Source organism: Nycticebus coucang, chromosome 17 (assembly GCF_027406575.1).
Source record: "Nycticebus coucang isolate mNycCou1 chromosome 17, mNycCou1.pri, whole genome shotgun sequence".
Classification (NCBI taxonomy): Eukaryota; Metazoa; Chordata; class Mammalia; order Primates; family Lorisidae; genus Nycticebus; species Nycticebus coucang.
The window spans coordinates 31,047,890-31,071,343 of record NC_069796.1 but is presented as its reverse complement, the minus strand read 5'-3'; the positions used below and the strand labels follow the sequence as shown (position 1 = coordinate 31,071,343).

The 23,454-nt window shown below is 40.6% G+C and overlaps 1 protein-coding gene, 1 non-coding gene and 1 pseudogene across 5 annotated transcripts in view; 2 read left to right on the top strand and 1 right to left on the bottom strand.

The window, feature by feature from the left end:
• AFF4 (ALF transcription elongation factor 4) overlaps positions 1 to 23,454 on the top strand; it is an 88,119-nt gene that overhangs the window by 55,385 nt on the left and 9,280 nt on the right. For 3 of the 4 annotated variants that reach the window (XM_053567193.1, XM_053567189.1, XM_053567190.1), the window contains 12 exons: positions 135 to 172; positions 872 to 1,034; positions 1,705 to 2,622; positions 7,457 to 7,545; positions 8,594 to 8,834; positions 12,614 to 12,708; positions 13,284 to 13,365; positions 13,478 to 13,614; positions 14,142 to 14,213; positions 15,499 to 15,592; positions 16,659 to 16,702; positions 20,796 to 21,016. In XM_053567193.1, coding sequence (XP_053423168.1) covers positions 135 to 172; positions 872 to 1,034; positions 1,705 to 2,622; positions 7,457 to 7,545; positions 8,594 to 8,834; positions 12,614 to 12,708; positions 13,284 to 13,365; positions 13,478 to 13,614; positions 14,142 to 14,213; positions 15,499 to 15,592; positions 16,659 to 16,702; positions 20,796 to 21,016 — 2,194 coding nt within the window. The remainder of the gene's footprint in view (positions 1 to 134; positions 173 to 871; positions 1,035 to 1,704; positions 2,623 to 7,456; positions 7,546 to 8,593; positions 8,835 to 12,613; positions 12,709 to 13,283; positions 13,366 to 13,477; positions 13,615 to 14,141; positions 14,214 to 15,498; positions 15,593 to 16,658; positions 16,703 to 20,795; positions 21,017 to 23,454) is intronic. The other variant, XM_053567191.1, reaches the window with a different exon arrangement.
• LOC128569442 (small nucleolar RNA U13) lies at positions 13,655 to 13,758 on the top strand. Its single transcript, XR_008375387.1, has one exon. It is a non-coding gene; the product is annotated as a small nucleolar RNA U13 (small nucleolar RNA).
• LOC128569202 (acyl-CoA-binding domain-containing protein 7-like) lies at positions 17,553 to 20,266 on the bottom strand (annotated as a pseudogene).

The following is a 23,454-nucleotide window of genomic DNA, read 5'->3' as shown; positions in this document are numbered from 1 at the left end:
AGAGTATTAAGTAAACATTAATGCATATATTAGAGAAGCCAGTTTTTCTGTTAAAAGTTCAGATATTGTTCCGATCAGCCAAGTAGAGTACTATTTATTCATTCATAGATTTCCTTTTGATGCTTTAATTTTAGGATTGTGATAAGACAATGCCAAGGAGTACACCAGGAAGGTAAGGATCCTTTTATTTTTTTGTTTCATTTAAAGGGTTGGAGATAGCCTGATAACATTATAGGGATATAATAAATGGCCTTATAAAGTAAATATTGGTGGGACACAGTGTCTCATGCTTGTAATCCTATGATTCTGGGAGGCTGAGGCCCGATGATCGCTTGAGCTCAGGTGTATGAGACCAGCCTGAGCAAGAGTGAGACCTTGTCTCTACAAAAAATAGAAAAATTAGCCAGGCATGGTAGCACATAGCTGTAGTGCCCAGCTACTTGAGAGAATGAGGCAGGAGGATTACTTGAGTCCAGGAGTTTCAGGTTGCAGTGATACCACTGCACTTTAGCCAGGGCAAGAATGAGACTCTATCTAAAAAAAACTTGAGGAAAAAAAAAAGTAAATACTATCAATAGTGGTGGTGCTTGTATAACTCTATAGATTAAAAGAATTGAATTTCCTCTTAAAATGGGTGAATTTTATGGTATATACATTGTACTTCAAGCTGTTTTGAAAAGATGGGTATTAATAGCTGAACAGCACATCAGAAACTTTTTAAAGGAAGTGTTTATAATGAAGTTCTATATTCATAGAATTGTAACAGCTAAACCAACAGTAACATTTTAAATAAAGTTGGTTGTCATATTTCTTGAAGTTTTCCTGTTAAAAAATAAAAAAACTTTGGTCTCTTATGTTTTGTCTCTTTTAGTAACTCTGAACCTTCACACCATAATAGTGAAGGAGCAGATAACTCCAGGGATGATTCTAGTAGCCACAGTGGATCTGAAAGCAGCTCTGGATCTGATTCGGAGAGTGAAAGTAGTTCCAGTGACAGTGAGGCAAATGAGCCATCCCAGAGCGCATCTCCTGAGGTGAGAGGGAAGGAAGGGCTACCTTCCATAGGCCCTCTCAAGGCCCTTGGTGAAGTCCAGTTAAGATTTGATTCAAATATAAAAGGTGAAGATTACATATTATGACAAAAAGAAATAAACCATATCTTGGAAGAAACCTAGATAGTTTCTTGTCATTTGAACATTTAGTTTCCTTATCATTTGAACAAATTTGGTCTAGATTAGGAGGTCATATTGCAGGTCACTAAAATACTGTATTTCTTTAGTGTGGTTTCTTATTTTTTCCTGTCTTAACATGGTAATTGATGGTAGTTATTGTTAATAGAAAGATCTTATACAATTATAACTGACGAAATGCAGTTAAAAATCTCTCTTGGTAGCTACATCATTTGTTTACTTTCAGGAATTAAATGTACTATGTGTATATTTAGTAATAATGCCTTTGAAATTGGATTCCTAATAACATTTGCTATTTAAAGGCCATATGTAACATTAAGCTTATCTTCTCATTCAAGTGGTTAGAGCCAAATAGTTAATACTCAGCCCTTTGGTTTGGTTCAGACAGAACCATGTGTGAAAAGCAAATGCTTTTGGTACATTAGGCATTGTAATTTTTCTTGTTCTCGAGATTGTAAAGAAGGGAGAAAGCTTCAATATCAAAAAAGTCAGACATACTTTTCTGTTTTTCCAGCCTGAACCACCACCAACGAACAAATGGCAACTTGACAATTGGTTGAATAAAGTGAACCCACATAAAGTGTCACCAGCTTCTTCAGTGGATAGTAACATCCCATCATCTCAAGGCTACAAAAAGGAAGGCCGAGAGCAGGGTACTGGGAATAGCTACACTGATCCAGGTGGACCTAAAGAAACAAGTTCCACTACTCCTGGACGAGACTCCAAAACCATTCAAAAGGGATCAGAAAGTGGGCGTGGAAGGCAGAAATCTCCTGCACAGAGTGACAGCACAACACAGAGGAGAACTGTAGGCAAAAAGCAACCCAAAAAGGCTGAGAAGACAGCTGTGGATGAGCCTCGTGGAGGCCTGAAGATAGAAAGTGAAACCCCTGTCGATATAGCTACCAGCATGCCCTCCAGCCGACACAAAGCCGCCACCAAAGGCTCAAGGAAACCCAATATAAAGAAGGAGTCTAAGTCTTCCCCTCGACCTACAGCAGAGAAAAAGAAATACAAATCCACGAGTAAATCTTCCCAGAAATCAAGGGAAATCATAGAAACCGATACCTCTTCTTCTGATTCAGATGAAAGTGAGAGCCTTCCTCCTTCTTCACAAACTCCTAAGTACCCAGAGAGCAATAGGACTCCTGTTAAACCCTCCTCAGTGGAGGAAGAAGATAGCTTTTTCCGGCAACGAATGTTCTCTCCTATGGAAGAGAAGGAACTTCTTTCCCCCCTCAGTGAGCCTGATGAAAGGTATCCACTTATTGTGAAGATTGACCTGAATCTCTTGACTAGAATACCAGGAAAGCCTTACAAAGAAACAGAGCCACCCAAGGGGGAAAAGAAAAATGTGCCGGAAAAGCACACAAGAGAAGCTCAGAAACAAGCCTCAGAAAAAGTTTCCAACAAAGGCAAGAGGAAGCATAAGGTTTGTAAAGGGTTTTTATTGTTATTTTTGTTTTGAAACACCTGAATCTGAAATGCTATGGAATCTGAGTAATCTATAAAATAACAACATGTGTTACACACTGTGAGAGAAAATGGAGGGTAAATGTGAAGCTTCTTAGGACCTGTGTGCTTCTGCTAAACCTTCAGCAAAGCAAGAGAGTTTCTAATGAAATTAGAAATGAACCAGTGCTTCTCTATAGAGCATGTGCTGACCAGTGTAGAGGTGAGACTGGAGCAGAGGCTGCAAACTGGCCTTTGCAACATCTTTCACATTTTGTTTGTAGGTGTTTTAGTTAGATTATGTACTCCCTAGGTTTTCCTATCATTCTCTTCTGTCTTAAATCCTTACCAAGACATACTCAATATTTCTGACTAGTTTCCAACTAAAAAAATTAACTCACCATTTTTAACACATCCTTAAGAATTTCACCAATCTGCTGTATCCTCTATGCCCCAGCTTCTTCACCTTAACAAAGGTCAGAACTAAAAACAACATTGCTGGTACATAGCTATCTCTCATCCCCTAAATACTTACAAGATAATTCAGATTTGGAGACAAAGCTTTGTGTACATTTAAGGTTAGCGTTTTTTTTTTAGACCCAGGAAATATGAAAACTCAGGATGTCTGTAATAAGAGGATAATAGTCATATAATAAAAAAGAGCTAAATAACTTACATGTTTGGATAGGGAAAAACAGCTTAATCTTTTCAGTTCTGGTGAGTAAATTTTAGGGGAAAGTAATCTTTATTGAGTAATACTGTAATTTCTCCTAATATGTATGTGTGAATATGATTGTAAAAGATTGAAAGTCAAGCTTCAGCAGGTGAACACATAGGTATGAGAATGGCCTTCCTAGGTAAATGTAGAATGCAAATCCCAATCTCAGTTGACCTGAGAAGCATGCATAGGATATAGAGAGTAGAGCATTCACTTAAAATTAAGTGAGCCAGAAACATTTTCCTTAAAATCACAGCACTATGTGCAAATACAGCTCACTTTTTCTTTTTTGGATCATCATAAATTGAAATGGTTCACATTATTTTGTTTCTAGAAAACTGAATCTTACTATTTTTCACACTGTATAGTAATGAATTTCCATTATTATAGTAGAAGGACACTTAACTAGAAGATTGTTCAGGGCTGCTATACCAATAGGCTGATTGTGGACTTGTTTATGGGATTTAAGTCATAGATTTATGTGGATTAAGAATTTATATATGGGGAGGCGCCTGTAGCTCAAAGGAGTAGGGCGCCGGCCCCATATGCCAAAGGTGGCGAGTTCAAACCCAACCCAGGCTGAAAACTGCAAAAAAAGAATTTATATATGGGGTGGCACCTGTGGCCCAGTGAGTAGGGTGCTGGCCCCATATACCAAGGGTGGCGGGTTCAAACCCAGCCCTGGCCAAACTGCAACAAAAAATAGCTGGGCATTGTGGCAGGCACCTATAGTCCCAGCTACTTGGGAGGCTGAGGCAAGAGAATCGCCTAAGCCCAAGTGCCGGAGGTTGCTGTGAGCTGCAATGCTACGGCACTCTATCAAGGGTGACAAAACAATACTCTATCTCTTTAAAAAAAAAAAAAAATTTATATATGGTAGAGTCCTCTTTAGAAACTTGGATTGTTTCTTATAAAATTAAAAAAAAAAAAAAGGTCCTTAAAAGGTATTAAATGTTAAAAGTAAGATATTTAAACATTTAGGGCAGCACCTGTGGCTCAGTGGATAGGGTCCAACCCCATATACTGAGGGTGGCAGGTGCCTGTAGTCCCATCTAACTCAGGAGGCTCAGGCAAGAGAATCACCTAAGGCCAGGAGTTGGAGGCTGCTGTAAGCTGTGATGCCGTGGCAGTCTACTGAGGGCAATGAAGTGAGACTCTTGTCTCTTTAAAAAAAAAAAAAAAAAACTTAAAATATTGAAAATATTATATAGAAAGTGAAAATCCTTTTTACCCTTTGTTTAAAATTTTTGCTGTATCTATAATATGTAATAATAATTTTTAAACCCCCCCTTTCTCCAAAAGAAGTATCTCCTATCTCATTGGCATATATTTCTCTAGAGTTCTTAACATTAATACCTATAAGCTAAATTTTGATTTTATAAATTATAGAACACCAGGAAACTTGATTGTGATTTTTAAGTTTCATGGCTTTGGTAAAATAAAGTGTCACAGGCAGTATCTGGAGGTTAAGCAGGTGATACTAAGAGGAGACCTGGTCAAGGGTAATGAAGGATATACTCTTTTTCATGTTTTCCTTTGTCCATCTTTAGTCACTTGTAGAACGGAATGGACTCTTGTTATGGCAGATTATTTACATTCTTGTGCCCTAATATTTGAAGCAAAAGGAAAACTTAGATTCACCTAGAAAAGTACCCTGTTTCCCCGAAAATAAGACGGTGTCTTACTTTAAGGTGTGTTCCCAAAGATGCGCTAGGTCTTATTTTCAGGGGACGTCTTATCTGTCCTGTAAGTAGGTCTTATTTTCGGAGGATATCTTATTTTCGGGGAAACAGGGTAGTGTTGGCAGTAGATGGGCCTACCGCTTAACATTTCAGTCAAAAAGCTTTTCAGAAGTTAATAGGTTTGGCTATAATCAAAAGGTGGACTGTAGTAAGTGTTGACAAAGATATAGAAGAATAGAACTTTGATACAGTGCTAGTGGGGATTTAAAATGATGCAGCTGCTTTGGAACATCATTTGGTAGTTCCTAAAAAAGTTAAATATGGACCTTATGACCCAGCATTTGTACTCCCAGGTGTATATATATACCCAAGAGAAATGAAAACGTATGTTCACACAAGAAGTCGTACTTGAACGTTCCTAGTGGCATTATTTGTATTAGCCAAAAAAGTGGAGACAACCCAAATGAGCATCAAATGATGAATGGTTAAATTAAATATAGAATAAATGAAATGTGGTATCTCCATACAGTAGAATAGTATTCAGCTATAAATGGTACTGAAGTGCTGATCCATGGTGCAACATGGATGAACCTTTAAAATATTACTCTAGCCGGGGTTGGATTATGCCTGTAATCCTAGTACCCTTGGAGGCCAAGGTGGTGGATTGCTTGAGCTCAGGAGTTCAAGACCAGCCTGAGCAAGACTGAGACCTGTTCTCTAAAAATAACCAGGTGTTTTGGTGGGTGCCTGTAGTCCCAGCTATTTGGGAGGCTGAGGCAAGAGAATCACGTGAGCCCAAGAGTTGGAGGTTGCTGTGAGCTAGGAGCCATAGCATTCTGCTAAGGTGACAAATTAAAACTATCTCTAGAATAAATAAATAATATTACACTAAGTGAAAGGAGCTAGTCACAAAAGGCCAGACATATTTTATGATTGCATTTATATGGAATATCTAGAACAGGCAAATTCATAAAGACAAAATGTTATTGCCAGGGTCTGGAGGGAGGAGGGAATGGAGAGAGACTGCTAATGGATATGTATGGGTTGTCTTTTGGAGACAATAAAAATATTTTAAAACTGGCTCAGCACCCATAGCTCAGTGGTTAGGGCACCAGCCACATAACACTGGGGTTGGTGGGTTCAAACCCAGCCCAGGGCCTGCTAAACAACAATGACAACGACAACAAAAAAAAAATAGCCAGGTGTTGTGGCAGGCCCTGTAGGTCCACCTACTTGGAAGGCGGAGGCAGGAGACTTGCTTGAGCCTAGGAGTTTGAGGTTGCTGTGAGCTGTGATGCCATGCACTCTACATAGGGTGACAGCCTGAGGCTCTGTCTCAAAAAAAAAAAAAAAAAAGGTATTTTAAAACTAATTGTGGGGATGGTCGTACAACTTGGTGAATGCTTCAAATGCCATGGAATTGTGTTTTTTGATTTTTTTTTTTTTTTTTTTGAGACAGTTTTAGTTTGTCGCCTTTGGTAGAGTGCTGTGGCATCACAGCTCACAGCAACCTCCAACTCTTGGGCTTAGGTGAGCCTCTTGCCTCAGCCTCCCAAGTAGCTGGGACTACAGGCACCCACCACAAAGCCTGACTATTTTTTGTTGCAGTTTGGCCAGGGGCGAGTTCAAATCAGCCACCCTCGGTATGTGAGGCCGGCACCCTACTACTGAGCCACAGGCGCCACCCTGAATTGTGTGTTTTTGACGAGTGGATTTTGGTGTGTGAATTATATCTTTTTTTTTTTTTTGTAGAGACAGAGTCTCACTTTTTCGCCCTCAGTAGAGTGTCATGGAATCACACAGCTCACAGCAACCTCCAACTCCTGGGCTTAGGCGATTCTCTTGCCTCAGCCTCCCGAGTAGCTGGGACTATAGGCGCCCAGCTATTTTTTTTGTTGTTGCAGTTTGGCTGGGACTGGGTTCGAACCCGCCACCCTCGGTATATGGGGCCGGTGCCCTATTTACTGAGCCACAGGCACTACCCAAAATTATATCTTGCTATGTTTTTTTTTTTTGGCCGGAGCTAGGTTTGAACCCGCCACCTCCAGCATATGGGACCGGCGCCCTACTCCTTGAGCCACATGCGCCGCCCTACCCAAAATTATATCTTAATTTCATAGATACTGCTCCACTCCTCCACACATAGCTAGATCATTATGTTGAAGAGATGTCATTTTAAAGACTATAGGAAATCTGTTTTGTTGTTTTGGTTCTGTATATCTAAAATAGGAGACTTCTCAGCTTTAAGACCTAGATTTTTGAACATTGTTTAAGTTAATTCCTGTACTTGTCATTTGTCTTCTGAAGTTTTATCAGGAATAAATTGTTTGTGGGTAACTAGAGCTAAAAGTTGAAGTTAGATGAATAAAAATCACCCCTAATAAAGTCACACCTGTTTTGTGTTTTTCATCCAGAATGAAGATGATAGCAGAGCCAGTGAGAGCAAGAAACCCAAAACAGAGGACAAGAATTCAGCAGGCCATAAGCCATCTAGCAACAGAGAGTATGTCCCCAAAACATGTTGCATGCCAGTGTTATTAATATATGTATATCATTTGATATTGGGTACTTTCTAATGTGCTATCACAGTGGTTCTCAACCTTCCTAATGCTGAGGTCCTTTAATACAGTTCCTGTGGGTTGTGACCCACAGGTTGAGAACCGCTGTGCTATCAGAATGTTTCTTTTAGTAAGTGTCATATACATGCACGTACATACATATAGCAAATGGTGGGAGCTTTTGCTTTTAGCTAAGAGCAGCGGTTCTCAACCTGTAGGTTGTGACCCCCAAAGGGGTCATATCAGATATGCATATCAGATATTTACATTATGTTTCTCCTGCATATCAGATATTTACATTATGTTTCATAACAGTAGCAAAATTACAGTTATGAAGTAGCAACGAAAGTAATTTTATGGTTGGGGGTCACCACAACATGAGGAACTGTATTAAAGGGTCGAGGCATTAGGAAGGTTGAGAACCACTGGCTAAGAGAGTTGGAAAACAATTAAGATTTAGTTACTTCTCAGGAGGTGCCTGTGACTCAAGGAATAGGGCACCAGCCCCATATACCAGAGGTGGTGGTTCAAACCCAGTCCCAGCCAAAAAAACTACAAAAAATAAAAATAAAAGATTTAGTTACTTCTCATCTTTTTTTTTGATAGGGTTGGGGTGAGTATAGGGTAAAACTTAAAGATTACCACTTTCTGGTTAGATGGTTAGAAAATTATCTTTAACTTTCAAGAGAGTTGTTACTAACTTACTTTCATTAGTCTCTTTCACCATTCTTCTATTTGTTCATTCATTCATCCAATTATTTATTGAGTGTTGTATGATAGGCTATGTTTGGGGCACTGGATGTTTAACCATAGGGAAAGAAACAGACAAGATGCCTACCCCATGGAATTTACAGTTTTGTTTTACTTTACTTGTGTTCTAGTAATCATTGGGTAGAAATAAATTTGTCTTGAAAGCAGGCAAAGAGAAATGGAAAAATTCAATCACACTCTATTACTCTGTGGAGAAATGAGAGCATTTCTTTGGTTTGGCAGGTCATCTAAGCAGAGTACTACAAAAGAAAAGGATTTGTTACCTTCTCCTGCTGGGCCTGTTCCTTCAAAAGATCCCAAAACAGAACACAGCTCTCGGAAGAGAACTATTAGTCAGTCTTCTTCCTTAAAGTCAAGCAATAACAGCAGCAAGGAGAATAGTGGCAGCAGCAAAAACAGTTCCTCCACATCCAAGCAGAAGAAGACTGAAGGGAAGACTTCCAGTAGTTCTAAGGAGGTTAAGGTAAGGTTTGGGAGCCTCAGGCTTTTGCAAATCACTCATTGCTGTGTAGTTTCACCAAGCTGGCACTGTACTTTGAAATGTTTTTGACATCTCATTAAATTTGTAGGCCTGTGTACTTTACTCTCTGTATGTTGTAATCGTGATAATTTATATGCTGATATGAGACTGTGAAAGCAGTAAGTCAGCTGCTTCATGCATATTGAGATAGAAACCACTGGGCATCGTGGAACACATTTGTAGTTCTTGTAACTTGAGGAAGGCTGAGGGGGGAGGGTTTTTTCAGCTCAGCAGTTTAAGTCTAGCACAGGCAATATAGTGAGACTCCATCATTATAAAAATAAGAAAAAAAGATAGAAACTGATAATTGAAAAAGGTGTTTATGGAAGTATTTTTTTTGAAACAGAATCTCACTTTGATGGCCTGGGTAGAGTGCCATGGGGTCATAGCTCACAGCAACTTCAAACTCTTAGGCTCAAGCTATTCTTTTGCCTCAGCCTCTCAAGTAGCTAGTACCACAGGAGCTTGCCACAAGGCCCAGCTATTTTTAGAGAGGGGGTCTTGCTCTTGCTCAGTCTACTCTTGAACTCATGAGCTCAGGCAATCTGTCCTCCTCAGCCTCCCAGAATGTATGATTACAGGTGAGAGCCACAGCTCCCAGCCCATATAGAACTTTTTATAATAAGAATCGAAAGTATCTAGATTTAGCTCTTATATATTGTTTGAAAGAGGCTTAGGGTTTCTTAGAACTAGACTTTACAGGAAAGCTATTTTGCATAAAGTGAAAAAGCAGCCATTTGACTTTGATTCATGAAATAGAAAAAATCTTTAGCTGAGCTAGCACTGAAATTATTCCTAATTATTGTTACTCCTAGCATGCTTATGATGTAGGGAAATGGATGGGGATCAAAGAGGCTTTTTCTTTTTCTTTTCTTGTTTTTATTTTTTTTGAGATAGTTTTACTATGTTGCCCTCAGTAGAGTGCCATGGTGTCACTGCTGACAGCAACCTCAAACTTTTGGGCTTAAGCAATTCTCTTGCCTCAGCCTCCCAAGTAGCTGGTACTACACGCTTCTGCCTCAATGCCTAGCTATTTTTTGTTGTTGTTGTTAACAGTTGTTTAGTTGGCTGGAGCCAGGTTCGAACCCACCACCCTCGGTGTATGTGGCTGGCACTGTAACCACTGTTCTACAGGTGCCGAGCCCAAAGAGGCTTTTTCAAGGCTATACTTTAATAGACCCTCAGTTTGTTCATCAGGTTATCTACTATGCTTTTTGAAATGTTCTGGTTAGGAGCAAGCTCCCTGAAATAAAAAAATACCTATTATTTGTGACTTAAATAAGCAAATGAGAGCTGAAAAATTAGACTGCTAAAGGTTATTAGTTGTATTTTTTAAATGTAGCAAGTAATTTTTTTTTTTTTTTTTTTTTTGAGACAGAGTCTCACTATGTTGCCCTCGGTAGAGTGCCGTGATGTCACACCCCACAGCAACCTCAAACTCTTGGGCTTAAGTGATTCTCTTGCCTCAGCCTCCCAAGTAGGTGGACCTATAGGCACCTGACACAACGCCTGGCTATTTTGTCGTTGCAATTATCATTGTTGTGTAGCTGGCCTGGGCCGGGTTCAAACCCACCAGCCTCTGTGCATGTGGCCAGCGCCTTAACAACTGTGCTACAGGTACTGAGCCAGCAAATAATTTTTTAAATTGAGGTTATTTTCAGTATGAACAACTTCTCAAATTGAGGTAATATAGACAGCTTTTGTCCCACTCCCCTTTAGACAGTGACTTGCAATATTACTTAGGCTAGGCTGGAACTCCAGCGCTCAAGAGATCCTCCTGCCTAAGCCTTCTGAGTAGCTGGGACTACAAGTGTGTACCACTATGCTTGGCTAGTTTTTTTAATCTTTTTTTAGAGACAGGGTCTTGCTCTGTTGCCTAAGCTGGCCATCACCTCCTAACCTCAAGTGATTCTCCCTGCCTCTGCATCCCAGCATGAAACACAACATCTAGCCCCAACACCTTTCTTCTATAGTAGTTTGCTGTTGGTGCTAATGTACTTAGGACCCTGACAGTTCTGTTGGTCTCTTTCACTACTCCAGTTCTCTGTTTGGCTACTTGCTGAGTGTCTCTTTCTCTTAGGATTGAAGCCTTTCTGCTTGTTTCTTCAAACCTCCTATTGCTTGTTTACCCTTTTTGTTAATGCTACAACTTATTTACTGTTCAGGAGGTTATGGAAACTTTATAATAAGAAAATTGGCTTTTTTTCAAATCTCAGGACTTTTTTTTTTTTTTTTTTTTTTGAGACAAGAGTCTCATTAAATTGCCCTCGGTAGAGTGCCATGCCAAGACAGCTCATAGTAACCTCAAACTCTTGGACTTACATGATTCTCTTGCCTCAGCCTCCCAAGTAGCTGGGACTACAGGCACCCACCATAACACCTGGCTATTTCTTTGTTGCAGTTGTTTATCTGGCCCAGGCTGGGTTCAAACTGCCACCCTCAGTGTACATGGCTGGCACCGTAACCACTCTGCTACCAGCGCCGAGCCAGGACTTTTATTTTTATTCTTAGAAGTAAGCTGTAATGGGGCGGCGCCTGTGGCTCAGTGAGTAGGGCGCCGGCTCCATATGCCGAGGGTGGCGGGTTCAAACCCAGCCCCGGCCAAACTGCAACAAAAAAATAGCTGGGTGTTGTGGCGGGCGCCTGTAGTCCCAGCTGCTCGGGAGGCTGAGGCAAGAAAATCACGTAAGCCCAAGAGTTAGAGGTTGCCATGAGCCGTGTGACGGCACGGCAGTCTACTGAGGGCTATAAAATGAGACTCTTGTCTCTACAAAAAAAAAAAAAAAAAGAAGTAAGCTGTAATGGATATAACTGAAAAGCTCATATCATACAAGAAAAGAAAAAAATTATTACATGGCTCCTTTAAAATAGATTTTTAGTACAATTACATATTGTTGGCTTTTCTAATGTTGAAACATCTATGCATTCTTGGGATAAATTCTACCTGTTTATTATGTTTTTATTATGGAAAAATTTGTATTATTAAAGTTACGGCTGACTGGGAGGAAGTTATAAAGAGACAGGGTCAGAGCTGTTGCATGGAGGCATAATAAAATTTAGGGAAGTGTTAAAATTCAAATCACAGGAATACCAGTTAAAAATTGTCTAAACTTGGGCAAGTTACTCAACCTTCTTGAAATTGCTTTTTTTATATTATTTAATAACAGTATGTATTTCATAGGGTTGTTCAGGGATTAATGACATGCTAGGTACTTAGTTGAATTATTAGTTAATAGATAGTTCCTGGTAAATAGTAAGTACATGGTAAACATTACATATTATTATTGCTGTTTTCATTTATCTACTAGGTTTTTGTCTTCCTTGTGTTTTAACAAGTGCCTAGGCCAGTGCCTGTCACTTAGTAGATTCTTAGTAAGTATTAGAATGAATATTTCTCTTACATAAAGTTTTTTTAATTTTTTTTCTAACCACTGGACACCTAGGGATAAAATGGACTGATTCTGTAGAAAGAAAGTCTACATTATAAAATTTTATAATCAGTTTCTCTTGTACCTATTCTCCATGAGAAGGACCCAATTCCAAATCTAAACTTCCTCTTTGTTCTTCTTAAATAAAATCTCTGTGACCCTGAAGAAAAAAACAAGTATAAATAATTACTGAAGGCAGTGAAATTTTTTCTTTTCAGAGACTGAGGGAATACTATTATTTTAATATTTAATCTCCTTACAGTTTTCACTGAAGCTATGTATTTTTTTGGTCAGGAAAAGGCTCCAAATAGCTCCTCTAACTGTCCTCCATCTGCACCAACTCTTGATTCTTCTAAGCCTCGGCGAACAAAGCTTACCTTTGATGACAGGTGAGTAAGATCCTAGGATTATTGTATACTTAATCTTTCAGATAACTTAGTAAGTTACTATTTAATGCTGGGGAGCTTAGTTTCTGTTTTCCTAAGTAGATTTGTCATGACTTGGCCCCAAATGACTTATGCTATTAAATTAACATAAAAATTTGTCAGAAGGCCAGGTGTGGTGGCTCACTCCTGTAATCCCAGCACCTGGGAGGCCAAGGCACGTGGATTGCCTGAGTTCACAGGTTCAAGACCAGCCTGAGCAAGAGCAAGACCCCATCTCTAAAAAATAGCTGGGCGTTGTGGCGAGTGTCTGTAGTCCCAGCTACTTGGGAGACTGAGGTAAAGGAATCCGTTGAGCCCAAGAGTTTGAGGTTGCTGTAAGCCACAATGGCCACGGCACTCTACCAAGGGTGACCAAGTGAGACTCTGTCTGGAAAAAAACATTTTTTTTTTTTGTCAGAAAAAAATCTGAAATGAATGTTTAATAGTTTTCTTTATTTGATAACATGAAAACTGAAGGATATTAGAGATTGAAGTGAATAAGTATTATCTTATGAAAATACTTGTCATTTTATTTATAGTGAAAGTTTGCATTGCAGGAATTATTCAGCAGACCATTATTTACAAGAAGCAAAGAAGCTAAAGCACAATGCAGATGCATTGGTATGTGTATATTCTGTTACATTTATGCATTTAATCAAATTAACTTATATTGTCATGCATTATTTGTAGCAGTGATAGATCGCTCCTCATTACTTTTATTTCCTTTCCTCAGTCTGATAGGTTTGAGAAAGCTGTATACTATCTTGATGCTGTGGTATCTTTCATTGAATGTGGGAATGCATTAGAGAAAAGTGCTCAGGAATCCAAATCCCCATTCCTTATGTATTCAGAAACGGTGGACCTCATCAAGTAAGTTAGAAGACTTCATTGGCAGTAACATTATTTCTTGACCTTTTTGTAATTTGTAAGTGTAATGATTGGGTTGTCTTGCTCATTTGCGATATGTGTCTCCCTCAAACCTTGTTATGATGCCAGCACATTACCCATCTGAAAACATTTTTGTGGGAGAAACACTATTATTTCTCTGGTTATCTAGGAAGGAGCTAATAAAATTATATACAGTAAGCTAAGAGGATGCTTAATACTTAATTTCCTTAGATAAAGTAACAAGATACTTCAATAGGCATTTTTGCTTTTATTTAGGTTTGAAATTCTAATGTTTTGAGGAAGAAAGAATTTGTAAGTTCAAGGTGAAGTCATTTGTCTATTTGTCATTCGTTTGTTAATTTAACTTAGATAAAGTAACAAGATACTTCAATAGGCATTTATGCTTTTATTTAGGTTTGAAATTCTAATGTTTTGAGGAAGAAAGAATTTGTAAGTTCAAGGTGAAGTCATTTGTCTATTTGTCATTCGTTTGTTAATTTAACTTATAGATACACAATGAAGCTAAAGAATTACTTGGCACCAGATGCTACAGCTGCAGATAAAAGACTCACAGTACTTTGGTAAGTTTCCTGTGTTCTTTGATAGATGGGACTTCTGTAACAAACTATGCTGAGGCTACTCTTCTTAGTATTCTCCTGAATCACCTTCTTATAACCCTCTCATAAATCTGTTCTTGATGAGTCAAGCAGGAAATAACTGAGAATTCCTTCTGAAATACTTTTGTTGTCAGTCTCAGATTCAGACTCATTGCCTTGCCTTGTTGACAGAAGCCTTGGTATATTGGGACTAATATTAGAACCCTCCATTGTCTTTTTTTTCCTTCCCTGTTTTCCTTTTTGGACATAGAATCTCACTCTGTCACCCTGGCTGGAATACAGTGGTGCAATCATAGCTCTCTGTAAGCTTGAACTTCTGGGCTCAAGCAGTCCTCCTGCCTCTGCCTCCTAAGGGCACCACCTTAGGCTAAATTTTGGGGAGAGAGGCGATAGAGAAGGGGTCTCATCATGTCCCCCAGTCTGGTCTCAAACTCCTAGCCTCAAATGATCCTCCCACCTTGGCCTCCCAGAGTGCTAGGATTATATCCATGGGCCACCATCCCTAGCCACTCCATTATCTTATGTGGTCACTTTTCTAGACCAGGAGTTTGAGACCAGCTTTGGCACTAGCTAGACCCTTCTTTTCAGGCTGGGCACGTTGGCTCATGCCTGTAATCCTAGCACTGGGAGGCTAAAGCGGATGGACTGCGTGAGTTCACAGGTTCAAGACCAGCCTTGAGCCAGAACGAGACCTCGTCTCTAAAACAGTTAGCCAAGTGTTGTGGTGTGTGCCTGTAATCCAAGCTACTCAGGAGGCTAAGGCAAGAGAATCTCTTGAGCCCAGGAATCTCAGATTGCTGTGAACTATGTTGCCATAGGTGATGGCAGGTGATACTCTGCCTCAAAAAAAAAAAAAAAGTGAGTGTGACTAAACAGGTAGGCAGGGCTAATTTGGCAGGGCTTTTGTAAGACATGTTTGGTTTCTTTGTTTTATTTTTTAATTTTAGATTATTTATAATTCGGTCTGGAGATTCTGCCCTTTAGTGTTTGTTTTTTAATGCATATATGCAATGACATGGGAGAACTAGTCCTAGGTTTTTTAGTCATTTTCCCCTCTCTCAGATATATATCACAGTAAGAAGACATCTTTTTGTTTTGCCTAAGGGTTTAGTGTTGTGATCTTATGCCTTGGTCTGCTTACATGAGCCAGTCCTGTACTTCTGCATGACACAAGGGTTGGCTATGCAGAATATGGGTTGTGACCAGAATATGCTCTCTTGGTAAATAAACTGCCCTTTCCCTTGGCTAGCCTGCGATGCCAGTCTTTGCTATACCTGAGGCTGTTCAAACTAAAGAAGGAAAATGCTTTGAAGTATTCAAAGACACTGACGGAGCACCTGAAGGTAAGTGTTAAAGAAGAGAGTCTGCTTCCAGAGAGATAAAATTTGTAAAGTCTCCTATCCCTACCCCACAAGTGCCCTCATGATTAGGTAAAACACAGCAATGGTAGAACTGCTTGGGACCTTTCAAATAAGTGTGAGATTTCTTGAAAATTTTTACTACACATATATCTGATTATTGAATTTATTACATAGCTATATGCTATAGTTGTATGTGTACTTTTTTGTGATTCTTAGTTTTTACTACTATTGTTCAAAATTTTTAGACTGTTGGCTTTCATTTGCTAAAAAGCATTATTCTGTTTTTTTCAGGCTAGCACCACATAAATCCTCCTAAAATGCTTTTCTGATATGACTTGGAACCATTCAGTAACTTTCTGTTTGTTACCTACAGGGTCAAATCCAGACTCCTTACCCTGGCCCATAGATCTCTCCCTCTCTTAGTCTTTGTCTAAACCTCTGCTTTAGGCTCTGCGCCAGTGGCTCAAACAGCTAAGGCGCCAGCCACATACACCTGAGCTGGCGGGTTCGAATCCAGCCTGGGTCTGCCAAACAACAATGACAGCTGCAACCAAAAAATAGTCAGGCGTTGTGGTGGGTACCTGTAGTCCCAGCTACTTGGGAGGCGGAGGCAGGAGAATCGCTTGAGCCCAGGAGTTGGAGGTTGCTGTGAGCTATGATGCCATGGCACTCTACCAGGGCGACAGCTTGAGGCTCTGTCTCAAAAAATAAATAAATAAACCTCTGCTTTAGGCAAGCTGTGTGGGCCACATACATTCTCTTTTCTGCAGTCTGTGCACTTAATGTGACCTCTCTATGCCCTCTCTCCTTTCCTTTTTCCATGTGAGTATTACTCATTCTTTCCTTGCCTCTTCTGTGAAGTCTTCCAGAACACCCCAGCTCTCACTGAATAGCATCTTTTTGCTGTACATTTACACATACACGCGCACGTGTGTGTGTATTTTATAAAGGTGTTTAATATCAGTTCTGGCCCAATGCTTTTGAATATATTCAGTACTTTAGTGTTATATTTTTGTTTTATTTGCTAAGTGCACTTTTTTCCCCACAGAATTCTTACAATAATTCTCAAGCACCATCACCTGGCTTGGGAAGGTAGGTAAAATTTTATTCTATTAAATATTATTTGTGTGTGGTGCCTATGGCTCAGTGGGTAGGGCACCAGCCTCATATACCGAGGGTGGTAGGTCCAAACCCGGCCCCAGCCTAACTGCAACAAAAAAATAGCCAGGCGTGGTGGTGGGTACCTATAGTCCCAGCTACTCGGGAGTCTGAGGCAAGAGAATCACCTAAGCCCAGGAGTTGGAGGTTGCTGTGAGCTGTGTGATGCCACGGCACTACCGAGGGCGATTAAGTGAGACTCTGCCTCTACAAAAAAAAAAAAAAAATATATATATATATATGTATATTTTATATATTATTTGTGACAAATATATGAAAGTGGAATAGGTGTCCAATTTCTAAAAATGAGAAGACCACTTTAAAAAAACTAAAACTATCTCTAATAAAATGTTTTTAAAAGTTATATATATTTTTTTAATGAATCAGATATATAAATGAATATAGTCATAAGGATTAGAGATGGGGCATTTCACCTATAGAAATCTGAGGGTTTTTTTTTTTTTATCTTTAATAACCCGATTTTATTAAGCCAATAACACTACCTGACTGTGTAGATGTATGTAGATGATCAGATAAGCCATGAGAACAAATAATTGCTAAATCTTTGTATACACACTACCAAGGAATACCTTCCTTACAGAATGTTTATAGTCACCTACTGAAAGTAGAATTTAGTGAACTAAGTAGCTCCAGCATACTCCTAATTAAGTATTCCAATTCATGATAATAGCAAAAATATCCACACTGCATAGAGTTAACAGGGCATTTTCCCCATGAACGTGAGGACACAATACCATCATGAAAGCTTCGAAAAGAAACATTTCTCATGCTGAATTTTAAATTCCATATTTTTCTATCAGTTCTTTTGCTTTAGAAATATATGCACTCATCACATCTTCCTTTGACAACCCTTTTTGGAGGTTCCATGCTTCCCACGCCTTGCCTTTTAAATCTAACATGGCTGGACACTCAATATTAATGTCTCCAAGTATAGCTTGTTTGTAAAGCCCATATAGTTCCTTTCAGTTCTTCATCTTCTGGCCTGGATTTCAGTTTCCTGACATCTTCCGCAGCTCTGTCAAAATCAGCTTAGTGGCCTGGGAGTTTCTGAGGGCAGTCAGTATTCCTGATGTAGTTGAATTGCTTCTCCACACTCCTTTCAATGCTGCAAGGACATGCCGACCGGTCGGCGAGCCTGCCCTCCGTGCGCCAGCTTGAAATCTGAGTTTTTAATAGCACTCAACCTACCTCACAGTTTGATTTCCATAATTACTAGTACTTGGGTTTTTATCACAGTGGGCTTACCTTTACTGAAACCTTGGCACTGCCAGAATTTAGTAACAGTGGTATGATTGTGATTTCTGTTCCATCCCAAGTCACTCTCATTCCACCCACCCCCAAAAGAAGGAAAATCCCGGCCCAGCTTAGTGGCTCATGCCTGTAATCCTAGCACTCCAGAAGGCTGAGGCCGGGTGGATTGCCTGAGCTCAGGAGTTCGAGACCAGCCTGAGCAAAAGTGAGACCCTGTCTCTAAAAATAGCCAGCTGTTATGGTGGGTGCCTACCAGAGGCTGAGGCAAGAGGATTACTTGAGCCCAAAGAGTATGAGGTTGCCATGAGCTATGATGCCATGGCACGCTATCAAGGGCAACAAAAGAAGAAAAACCCCATGAGACCTTTTTTTTTTTTTGTAGAGACAGAGTTTCATTTTATCACCCTCGGTAGAGTGCCGTGGCATCACACAGCTTACAGCAACCTCCAACTCCTGGGTCTAGGCGATTCTCCTGCCTCGGCCTCCCGAGTAGCTGGGACTACAGGCGCCCGCCACAACGCCCAGCTATTTTTTTTTTGTTGCAGTTTGGCCGGGGCCGGGTTTAAACCCGCCACCCTTGGTATAGGGGGCCAGTGCCCTGCTCACTGAGCCACAGGCGCCGCCCTTTTAAAATTATTTTTATTTATTTATTTATTTATTTTTTGCAGTTTTTTTGACCAGGGTTGGGTTTGAACCTACCACCCTTGGTATATGGGACCAGTGCCCTACTCCCTGAGCCACAGGCACTACCCGCATGAGACTTTTTTTTTTTTTTTGAGTTTATCTGTTCCGTTATTTTTTTTATTTTATTTATTTTGCAATAGACTCTCACTTTGTCACCATTGGCAGAGTGCCATGGCGTCATAGCTCACAGCAACCTCAGACTCTTGTGCTCAAGCAATTCTCGTGCCTCAGCCTCTCAAGTAGCTGGGACAACAGGCGTCCACCACAATACCTGGCTGTTTTTAGAGACAAGGTCTCACTCTTGCTCAGGCTGGTCTCAAACCTGTGAGCTCAGGCGATCCACCTCTCGGCCTCCCAGAGTATTAGGATTACAGGCGTGAGCCACAGTACCTGGCCTGATTTTTTTTTTCATTGAATGATCATTATCTTGGGCATTTCTACAAATATAAATATGTCTGAAATAAACTTGCCAGATTTTAACATAGATGTTTTCTAAAAAATATTTAATTGGCAGGAAGCTTGAGATAATTGTAGTTGATTGAGAGGGTTATGCCTCTGTTAGCTGTGGATATAAGAAATTATGGGGCTTGGCGCCTGTAGCTCAGGTGGCTAAGGCGCCAGCCACATATACCAGAGCTAGTGGGTTCGAACCCAGCCCAGCCTGCCAAACAACAATGACAACTATAACCAAAAAAAAAAAAAATGGGTGGTGCCTGTGGCTCAAGGAGTGGGGCGCCGGCCCCATATGCCAAGGGTGGTGGGTTCAAACCCAGCCCCGGCCAAACAAAAAAAAGAGTAGCTGGGCATTGTGGCGCATGCCTATGGTCCCAGCTACTTGGGAGGCTGAGGCAAGAGAATCACTTAAGCCCAGGAGTTAGAGGTTGCTGTGAGCTGTGATGTCACAGCACTCTATCCAGGGCGACAGGTTGAGGCTCTGTCTCAAAAAAAAAGAAAGAAAGAAAGAAAGAAATTATAGAACTGAAGAGAATATGTTCCTGGCTGGGTGTGGTAGCTCACACCTGTATCTTAGCACTTGAAGAGCCTGGAGTGGGAGAATTGGTTGAGACCAAGAGTTTAACACCAGCCTGGGTAATAGCAAGACCTAATCTATATTTTAAGTTAAAATTAAAAAAAAAAGAAAAAGATGTTTCTATCTACTATCCTGTTTTTTGTTTGTTTGTTTGTTTTTTTGAGTTAAATACGAATTCCATCCAACCTTCTACAAAACAATTTGAAAAATCTGAATTGATAGAAAATGTGTTGAGCTGAGGGTGAGGGGATCTGGCCTCTCAAGTCTTTGAACTGCTACTCTCATCTCTTGTTCTGTTGCCATTCATTAAATAGATAAGATCGGGGGTAGCCTGCGCCTGTGGCTCAAGGAGTAGGCACCGGCCCTATATGCCAGAGGTGGTGGGTTCAAACCTAGGCCCTAGGCCAAAAACTGCAATAAATAAATAAATAAATAAATAAATAGATAAGATCATAATTCGGTTTGGCCTGTAGTACTCATTTACAAGAAATTGTATTTTTTTAGAAACCCATCTCGTTTAAAAGAATCTTTAAATTTCAAGCATCTTCATAAAGGGGGTCTGGGTGCAGTAGCTCACGCCTATAATACCAGCACTCTGGGAGGCCGAGGCAGGTGGGTCATTTGAGCTCATGAGTTCAAGACCAGCCTGAGCAAGAGTGAGACCCTGTCTCTAAAACAAGCCAGGCATTGTGGCGGGCACCTATGGTCCCAGCTACTTGGGAAGCTAAAGCAAGAGGATCACTTAAGCTCAAAGAGTTTGAGGTTGCTGTGAGCTATGATGCCACGACACTCTTCTTGGGGCAAGAAAGTTAGATTTTGTCTCCAAAAAGCAAATAAAGTCTTCATATGGGGGCGGCACCTGTGGCTCAAAGGAGTAGGGCACCAGCCCCATATGCCGGAGGTGGCAGGTTCAAACCCAGCCCCGACTAGAAACTGCCAAAAAAAAAAAAAAAGTCTTCATATGGGAAGGGTCAATAGTATATTGATTTCATAATGTTCACTGTGTCCTTATGAACATACTTTCTGTTTCTCTGTTTGTAGCAAAGCTGTTGGGATGCCTTCTCCTGTTTCTCCAAAGCTTTCACCAGGCAATTCAGGAAATCATTCTTCTGGAGCCACTAGTGCTTCAGCAAGTGGTTCTTCAGTAACCATTCCGCAGAGGATCCACCACATGGCAGCCAGCTATGTTCAGGTTACATCCAACTTCCTCTATGCCACCGAAATTTGGGACCAAGCTGAACAGCTTTCCAAAGAGCAAAAAGGTAGGCAGGCCTCTGCATATACTTGAGAGATGGAATTATTCAAAGGAATTTAAAAACAAAATTTTTTTTTTTTTTTTTTTGACATAAAAGTCTTACTCTGTTGCCTTGGGTAGAGTGTCACAGCATCGTTGTAGCTCACAGCAACCTCAAACTCTTGGGCTTGAGTAACCCTCTTGCCTCAGCCTTCCAAGTAGCTATGACTATAGACATATGCCATAGCGCCTGGCTAGTTGTTCTATTTTTAATAAAGACAGGGTCTTGCTCTTCCTCCAGCTGTCTCATACTGCTGAGCTCAGGCATTCGACCCACCTCAGCCTCCCAGAGTGCTAGGATTACAGATGTGAGTCACCACGCCTGACCAGAATTTTTATAATTTAGTTAACTAAATGTTTGGTCTGTATTTAATTTTATTATATAATTTAGATTTAATGATAATCAGTTTGCTCTAAATGTAATTGAATTTGGTATAAAAATACTTATCATGCTGGTGACACAAACTAAACTGAAAATAGTTCTTGGTCTTAGACAAATATACCTCAATTCTGGCACATTAAATGCAGCTTATTCTATAAAACTAAAAAAAATATGTGTCCTATTCTAGGATAGTTAATGGTAAATTTGGCTATGGGCGTAGGATTATGTCTACACTTCTTATACATCTGTTAATGTATAAGAAAGCACATTTATACAGGATTTTTTTTTGTTTGTTTTGTTTTTTTGTAGAGACAGAGTCTCACTTTATGGCCCTCAATAGAGTGCCGTGGCTTCACACAGCTCACAGCAACCTCCAACTTCTGGGCCTAAGCGATTCTCTTGCCTCAGCCTCCTGAGTAGCTGGGACTACAGGCGCCCGCCACAACGCCCGGCTATTTTTTGGTTGCAGTTTGGCCGGGGCCAGGTTTGAACCCGCCACCCCCCGCATATGGGGCTGGCGCCCTACCGACTGAGCCACAGGCGCTGCCCATTTATACAGGATTTTTAGGTATATTGAAACTTAACGCAATAGAGGAGGTAAGGAAAATTTTTATTTATTTTTTTTTTTTGAGACAGGGTTTCATTATGTTGCCCTTGGTAGAATGCTGTGGTGTCAACAGCTCACAGCAACCTCTAACTCAGGCGTCCTCAAACTTTTTAAACAGGGGGCCAATTCACTGTCCTTCAGACCGTTGGAGGGCTGGACTATGGTTTAAAAAAAAAACTATGAACAAATTCCTATGCAGACTGGCGGCGCCTGTGGTTCAGTGAGTAGGGCGCCGGCCCCATGTGCCGAGGGTGGCGGGTTCAAGCCCAGCCCCAGCCAAACTGCAACAAAAAAATAGCCGGGCGTTGTGGCGGGCGCCTGTAGTCCCAGCTGCTCGGGAGGCTGAGGCAGGAGAATCGCGTAAGCCCAAGAGTTAGAGGTTGCTGTGAGCTGTGTGACGCCACAGCACTCTACCCGAGGGCGGTAAAGTGAGACTCTGTCTCTACAAAAAAAAAAACAAACAAACAAACAAAAAAATTCCTATGCAGACTGCACATATCTTATTTTGAAGTAAAAAACAAAACAGGAACCAATATAATTCATACTGCTTCTTGTGGCCTGCAGGCCACAGTTTGAGGATGCCTGCTCTAACTCTTGGGCTTAAGCGAGTCTCTTGCCTCAGCCTCCCAAGTAGCTGGGACTATACGTACTCACCACAATACCCACCTATTTTTTGTTGTAGTTATCGTTGTTTAGCAGGCCTGGTGTGTGTGGCCAGCGCCCTAACCAGTGAGCTACAGGCACCAAGCCAATTAATGGATTTCTTAGCATTCTTTAAAATTCAGTTGTTTGGGGCTTTGCACCTTATAAGTTTATTATGTTCCCAACTAAGGATATTGAGAATTATAAAGTATTTAAAGATCTTAGGAAAGGCCAGGAGAGGTGGTTCATTCATTCTTGTAATCTCCCAGCATTCTGGGAGATCAAGGTGGGTGGATCCCTTGAGCTCAGGAGTTCGAGAACAGCCTGAGCAAAAGCAAGACGCTATCTCTACTAAAAATAGAAAATTAGCCGGGCATGGTGGTAGATTCCTGTAGTCCCAGCCAGTCGGGAGGCTGGGACAGGAGGGTTGCTTAAGCTCAAGAGTTTGAGGTTGCTATGAGCTATGATGGCACTCTAGCCTGGGTGACGGAGTAAGACTCTGTCTCTAACAAAAAAAAAAGGCGGCACCTGTGGCTCAACAGAGTAGGGCACTGGCCCCATATGCCGGAGGTGGCAGGTTCAAACCCAGCCCCAGCTGAAAATAAAAAAAGATCCTAGGGAAAAATACTGTAGGTATTATTAGCAAATATGTGTATGTAGCATCTGTTCAAATAGATTCTTTGCAGAAATACAACAAAGTAGCCAATCAGTCAAGTGCCCTTTTGTCACAGAGTACATTTAAATTCTTGTAGTATGAACAATTACCTGATTTCAT